This window comes from Scophthalmus maximus, chromosome 11 (assembly GCF_022379125.1).
Source record: "Scophthalmus maximus strain ysfricsl-2021 chromosome 11, ASM2237912v1, whole genome shotgun sequence".
Classification (NCBI taxonomy): Eukaryota; Metazoa; Chordata; class Actinopteri; order Pleuronectiformes; family Scophthalmidae; genus Scophthalmus; species Scophthalmus maximus.
In genome coordinates this window covers 24,365,001-24,372,500 of record NC_061525.1, presented here as the reverse complement: position 1 = coordinate 24,372,500, position 7,500 = coordinate 24,365,001, and the positions used below count along the sequence as shown (strand labels likewise).

At 50.1% G+C, this 7,500-nt stretch overlaps 1 protein-coding gene across 1 annotated transcript in view; it reads right to left on the bottom strand.

Moving 5' to 3' along the window:
- Positions 1-7,500, bottom strand: part of dlc (deltaC) — a 10,142-nt gene that overhangs the window by 484 nt on the left and 2,158 nt on the right. Inside the window, exons 5-10 of the mRNA XM_035621888.2 lie at positions 6,416-6,604; positions 5,538-5,707; positions 5,200-5,416; positions 1,951-2,689; positions 1,485-1,599; positions 1-908 (exon numbers count right to left, since the gene is read on the bottom strand). The exon at positions 1-908 is cut by the window's left edge and continues 484 nt beyond it. Coding sequence (XP_035477781.1) covers positions 903-908; positions 1,485-1,599; positions 1,951-2,689; positions 5,200-5,416; positions 5,538-5,707; positions 6,416-6,604 — 1,436 coding nt within the window. The 3' untranslated portion in view covers positions 1-902. The remainder of the gene's footprint in view (positions 909-1,484; positions 1,600-1,950; positions 2,690-5,199; positions 5,417-5,537; positions 5,708-6,415; positions 6,605-7,500) is intronic.

The window sequence follows — 7,500 nt, the reverse complement described above, 5'->3', positions numbered from 1 at the left end:
GACATTATCTGTTCATGAGGTGACAGGTGACGGAGGAAACAGCTGATCGCTGGTGGACGTCATTCTGTCCCTGATTCACCCGGAAAAAACCTTGTTTAGAATCCGGGACTGGGACTCGGATTAAAAAGCCACTGTGGGTTTATATCTCCAGAAGATATAAATTCGGCTCAGCGTCGAACGCTGGATTAGAGTCACGTCCCACTTTGCTTTTGTTTCGTTTTGAAGAAGAGCCACTGAAGAGTTTGATTGTGAGGCTTCTTCTTCTCACAGGCCACAACGTGATGCTCCACTTCCAGAAACAACAGGAAGTTAGAAAAATTAAAAAATACAAATTGTCCAGTTCATCTCAGACGGAAGTTCCTCTGAGGGAAAAGTATCGGTTCTCCGACCTCCGTGCCCGTGAGCGGCTCCTTCCACGATTTGATTGACACACAATTCTTTTTCGAAATTGTACAGAGAATGGTTGCCACGGTGATTAGGGAAGCACGGGTAAGGCACCTGTCTCTCAGGTTTGATTGGCGGACAAGTCCAACTCTTCAACATCTCGCGTTCACGTTTCATCCAAAGAAAATTCAGATATACAGACAGAAAAAAAATTATATTAAGATTTAAGGTATATAAAAAAAGATAAATAGTGCAAATGACGCCGGACATTCAGTCTTTCCTCTTTTCTCTCCTCCTTCGCTGCGCTTTCTTTCCTTTCCGAAACTTTGTCGTCCGTTTCAAAGTAGAAAAGATATATTTTTTTAAAAACAAGTCCTTTCTTTTTGTTTTTCCACCGAGAAGTGGTAATAAATATTAAATAACATAAAGTGAGAACCGTAGCCCCTCTGGGTGAACTGTCCTGGACAGTGAAGGCATCGGAGCTCAGCGTGAATGTTGCTCAGCTGCTGGACTGCCGGTTACACCTGAGGACGAGACAGAGGCACAGCGGTTAGTCGTCAGCGTACGTGATCACGTCTTCATTCAAGAGTATTACAAAAAATGCAACAACATCACATTTCAAAGTGTGACGTGGGATGAACTGTGAGAAATAAATGTTTTCAGTTATGAAAATGAATCAAGTTGACGTGTGGTTGTACAGTCGGCAGCTTTGTGTTCCTAAAAAACTGAAGCACAACTGACATTTTATTTACATTTCGTGAGACTAACTTTTTATTGAACACTACAAATGTATTTGTCATTTAAATATGATATTTAATAAATTTTTCTGGATGATAAAAGGATTTGACAGTCATCAGTCCGCTCTAATATAATAATATAATATACATATTAAAGTGGAATGTAATTCTGTGAATATCTGTAGATTAAACTTTATTCACACGTCACTGAAACTAGTACTTTAGTGGCTATAAGGTGATGATCTGAGCGTCGTCCTTAATGAGTGATGGATTAGAAAGCGTTTTTCTTTTCAGACAGTTGAAGGTTCACATCCAAAGGTCTCGATCACAATTCATAAATCAAAAACCTTGTCGCGTCCTCACCTCAGTAGCAAACACACACTGCTCCATCTGCTCAGGAATGATGAACACTGGGTGATACAGGCTGTCCTTCGCAAAGGCCAGAGGAGGCACGATGATGGACGAGTCACACCTCTTACTGTTAGAGAGAGAGGCAGAGAGAGAGGAGGGGTTGGTACCGTGTCAACTACAGTAAAGACAGAAATAGTTTGTGAAGGTGCGTGAACACTGGACTCATCTGATAACAGACCACAAACAAACATGCTGCGACTCGAAGAGACGGAGAAGCAGCACAGACGAAAACAGGAGCACACACAGTCCTAACCCTAACCCAGTCTGTTGTCATTGTTGACATCACAGATTCCTAGCCCCGACCTTTAACCCTAACCCTCAAAACCAAGTCTTAACCCTCAAAAAGCAGCCTGGACTCTTTGGTCCCTACAAGATACACAAACAGGCAGAAAGCCATCCAACAGCAACAGGTTCTTACAGGTCAAACTTGCTCTTTGCCAGGCGCTGCTCCTCATTCGCCAGGTTATAGTCGGCCATCTTGTTTTTAAACATGGCCATGTTGTCGCTGCCCTTCTCCACCAGCGCCGCGTCCTTGTTGGACACTTTAAGTTGCCCTCCAGGGATGAGGAAGGCCTCCTTCTCCCTCAAGCTACCCAACGGCGCTCCCGGTAAGCTCCCGTTATTGTGTCCGCCGCCGCCGATCACCGCACTGCGGTTGTTCACTGCCTCCAGGTCGTTCTTCACCGATGTGGAAATGGCTAGCGCCCTGCCCCGGTGGAGCTGCCGCAGAATGTGGATGGCGGCGCACAGCAGCAGCGCCAGCGTCACCAGGCCGAGGGCCACGGCGGCGATAAGAGCAGGAGGGGAATCACCCTTCATGGGCGGTTTTGTGGTCGCTGTGCTCTTCACAGGGTATTCACACCGTGCGCCCATGAAGCCCGGTGGACACTGACACACGGGGCCACTGAAGTGGGTGTAACACGTGCCGCCGTTGTCACAGGGGAACTGGTCGCAGGGGCTGGAGCGCACGGAGCAGTCCTTACTCGTGAAGCCGAGTGTGCACGTGCAGGTGAAGTCGTTGATGCCGTCGACGCAGGTGCCGGCGTTGCGGCACGGGTTGCCGGCGCAGTCGTCTTTGTTGGTCTCGCATTGAGTTCCGGTGAAGCCGGGCCGGCAGCGGCACATGACGCGGTGGCCGAGGTCCAGACACTGAGCACCTGTGGACACAGAGATGGAAAGGTTTCAGTTAAAAGCTCACACCAGAGAAACTGAAGAAAAACAAAAACAGGGGGACCCAGAACGGAGCCTTGCGGGACGCCAAAGTGTCTCACAGAGTCTTAAACATCTGAGATGGTGAGAAGTATCGTGTTTTCTAATCAGAAGCATCAAAAGCAGCGATTCTGGAAATCAAAGACGTGTATTCAAAACAAAATCTACTCAGAAACAAAGATCGGGGTGAGCGTTACTCCTGGTGCCAGGGACGGGACGGGAGCTGCTGTTGATTGCACAAGCAGGAAATAATCTACAATCTTCAACGCTTGTAAATCCTCCGGAGACGAGAAGAAGACGAGCTTCATAACAGAAGAAGAAAGGAGGGAGGAGGAGGACGGAGAGGAAAACTTGTTTATTACATCATTTCCTCAGAACAGATGCTGCTCATCAGGAGAGAAACGTGTGCGTGATTAGAAACATCTCAAGATGTTTTCCAACGCCAGGAAGTCACATGACCTGCCTGAGCAGTGGCGTTTACTGTCAAAGAGAAAAAAGGACAGTGGCAGAAAACACCGGGCAGGAAAAGACGACCGAGGACGTTTGTCCTGAGTTTGTTCAAAGGCCACAAACTGACGCTGCGTAAACAGTTCTGTGCAGCTGTGCACTGCCAACAGAGCGGAGCTGCAAGCAACCGGGCACTTCTTCCCCCTCCCCCTCCTCTCGGGCTCAGTGACAAGCGGGAATGAGTTCAGATTCCAGATAAGCAGACGGCGGTTTCTTCGGGCTAATGAGGACCTGAGGGGCGACGGCTCCACAGGCCGGTGGGCGGTGTTGGTTGTGAGGAGGAAGGTGATCTGGGTCCACCGGAGCCGCGTGGTCCTGTCAACTGTCTGACGTGGGAACGAGCGCCAGTTCCTCCCGTTCGCTGGGAAAGATTTCCGCCTCCTCACGTTAAACTCTGCGGCGTTTTTATGGCAGTTTATGTTTGGACCTTTTCCAAAGCTGCTTCCTCGCAGCTTTCAGTCGCAACCTCAACTTGCAGAGACTTGAATCTCGATAATCACAATAAGCATCTTCCTCTCTTTTAGTTTTTACCATTTGTCAATGATGTCTAGAAGTTTGCACAGGATATACTCCGTGACTTCCCTTTGACTGTGATGGATTATCTCCGTGGCAGGTTTCCAATTGATTTAATAAAATGCGAATCTGAACCTGATCCATGCTCGGACGTGCGCAGACGCTAGCCCGCCGCCGCGGTGACGCAACGCTGCCTCGGTTTGTCTTGTAAAACTCAAAGAGGCCTAGTTCTGCAATTCCAGAGAGAAGTGAGCCGTGCAGCAGCGCCGCGCCGACAGGCCGAGGACCGCTGCCAGGGCAGCATTCCTGCCCGGGACGCCGAGTGCACCCGGGCAGAAGAAGAGAGAGCGACGGCTCCACGTCAACGACGCATATGTTATTTTTGCGTTTTCAAGATGAAGGTGATGAGACACAAACACGCACAGTGTCAGTTTGATCCGGGCTCACACAGCTGAATGTCAGTGGCGTCTCTCTTCTCCCTCGGGGGTAAGAGCTTGGCAGCCTGGGACGTTCCCAGTGTCACACTCCACCGGTGAAGGTTTCACGTTCTGCCACGTCCGACACGCTCGCTCGGGTTTTCGAGTACGACTGCAGCAATTTCTGTTCTCTGGAACTCGCGCGGAATTTCTGAAGACTAGTCAACCTGTTTCACACACCACAAAGTGCTTCTGGGCAGGTTTCGGCTCCCGGCAGCCGTATTGCCACTGGGGCAGTTGTTTTGGGGCTCTGTGGCTTTGACACTAAAACAACCAGTAGAACTTCAGAAAGACTGCAGCAGCATTAACTGTGGCGTCCCACAGGGCTCAGCTCTTGGGACCCTCTGTTTTCTCTCACATCTGCGTTCATCCTCATGTCACTGGTTCATTGAGGAAATCAGGATCAAATCTGACGCTTAATGCCGACACAAAAAGCCAAAGATATGAAATGATCTCAACGTTTGAGCTAATAGAGACAAGAGTTCACTTATTCTCGACTCTTTAGTGACACGACGGTAACCCAACTGAAACCCTGTATTGTTTTAAATGTCTGTTTGAAAGTCTGAGGAAGAATCTTCCTTTCCCTCAGCCTCGGTTTAAACTGCAGCTACGAATTCAGAGCGGATTAATTATTAACCCTGAAAACATTTGACCCACTTGTTGTGTTTTAACTGCTGAACAGAGAAGTACTGACCTAACAGATCAGGCCACTGTTTCATAACCACAGAAACACAACGACTACATTTGTCGAGGCTTTAAAACAAAAGCAGAGCATTAACAAAAATTGTTGTGTTATTATGGAGAGAGGCGTGAATTCAACCGCTGCACATACAATCATGTTTCATCATCTTCATATTACATTGTGTAATAAACTGCCCTGGTGTCACATCCACCGATGAGGCAGCAGGAAAGAAAACTTTCTCCGTGATCACAGACGTGTGAAAGCTTCAGACGGTTCGTACCATTAGCGCAGGGGTCGCTGCTGCACCGGTCCATCCTCTTCTCGCAGTTGGAGCCGGTGTAGCCGGCCGGGCAGCGGCAGCTGTACCCGCCGGCGACGTTTTCCACGCAGGTGCCGCCGTTAAAGCACGGCCCGTCTGCGCACGTCATGGCGCTGATCTCGCAGTTCTTCCCGTAGAAGCCCTGGGGACACGCGCACGAGTAGTCGCTCACCAGATCCTGAGGTCGAGACGGGAGGAGAGAACAAAAGGCATCAGCGTGTGTCAATGTAGAATCTGTGAGGCGACTCGTCAGCAGCCGCGTGGATCCCGGCGAGGACGAGCGCGGCGCGCCGACTTACTTTGCAGCTGCCGCCGTTCTTGCAGGGATTGCTGTCGCACTCGTTGGTCTCGATCTCGCAGTTCTGGCCGGTGAACCCAGGTCGGCAGGCGCAGGTGTAGCTGCCCTGACCGGTGTTGGTGCAGGAGGCGTCGTTCTGGCACGGCTTGTGGTTGGTGCAGTAGTTCAGGTCTGGAGCGAGGAAAGACGGCTTCGGTTAATGAACCGACCCGGAGCAGCGATCGGCTTCCACTTTTAACTCGTTTCAAAAACTGAAATCGGAGAAATCTGCCTTTGTTTGAATCAAGTCGTTAAGTTATGACGCTATGATTTAAATTCTGTCCACGGTGTTTAGTGTAAAGAGATGAATGAGAAGCAACTGCAGGAATCTGTTGAGGAGTTATAATGAATGAATTAAATGCATTCTACTCGGATGTCGCGGGTTGAAACATGAAAACCTCAATTTGAGGAGGCAGGAGATTCGCCAGGCACAATTAATCGCTGTTGCATAATGTCTCTTCACTTCATCTGGAAAGGAAGAAGGATTTTATGTAAAATATATGTATTTTACATCTTGGACGAAAACCAGACAGATCGGACTCTGGAAAGAAAGAGCGGAACAGGGACTGAAACGCTTCCACGTTCAAACACGGAACGAAACTTGGACAAAAAGTTCAGTTTTATCATGCGTCATCACCCAGAGATACGGTCAAATATGAACAACTTAATACTTTGAGTAAACCCGGTGCCGAAACGAACATGAAAGGAAAACGGTAGAGGACTAAGGACGGAGCCCTGGGGCACACCGCGGGCCACCGGGCCAGTTCTGCCCAATCCGACCTGAGATGTACGGAGGCGAGGGGGCGTTCCAACAGACATCAGGGCATCAGAACTACTCACCTTCGTCACAGAACAGCCCTCCCCAGCCCTCCTTGCAGTTGCACTGCCAGGGCTGCTGGCAGGTCCCGTGGAGGCAGCCCGGGTGTCGGGCGCACTCGTCGCAGCGCTCGCCCTGCCAGCCCTGCCGGCACACGCAGCCCCCGGGCGAGTCGCAGAAACCGTTCTTACTGCACCCGGCTGCACAGATGGCTGATGGGAGGAAAGGGAGGGAGCGAGAGAGAGAGAGGGAAAGGGAGGACGAGGAAGAAGAAGGAGAGAACATTACTATGAGTGCGTGTGTCTCATGTTCTCCATTCAAATCACAAAACAACTCTCCTCCCTTCACAGGGCCTCTCACACACACACACACACACACACACACACACACACACCTCCCCTACGAGTGCTTGTTAAGTACGGGGCGAAGCAGCTGGCCCACACAACAAAAGCAACACATGCCGTCTCCTTTCACGCACGGCAGCGCACATTAAGCTGCAGCGCGTGTCCCTGTTAAAGCGGACGGGCCGGGGGCCGGGGCCCCGACCCGGGGGGGGGGGCATTGTTGGGCTCTTGACAAAAGGAGCAGGCCTCAGAGCCAACACACACACACACACACACACACACACACACACTGGAAATGACAGAAGCTTTAATATCTTCTTTTTTGTCCTCCAGAACCACCAGAGCCGACGACGGCGTTGACAACTGCTTGACTTAACAATTTCAAGGCCACTGGACAAAAAGATGAAGCGCCAAGGGATCTATTCTTCAGCCCGCCTGGCCTCCTCCCTCCCAATCTGAAGAAACGTTGGGATGGAGGGAGAGGGGGGGGGGGGGGGGGGGGTGATGCTAACTCCTGTTCTACAGCCTGAACCCGTTGGAACTGTAGCTGTCGTTCCTTCAGACTTGTGGACGGTTGAAAACGAGCTACACTGTACAAACAGCAGGCGTCGAAACAGACATGAAAACACCAGGACACTGTTGACGTCATATCAACGGACTGTCAAAGGACCATTCTGGTGCTTTCTGCCCGTTTGTTTGTTTCCATTCCGTGAGATCGGAGATTTTAGAAATTGTAAAATCTTGAATTGAAATCATGAGCAGGG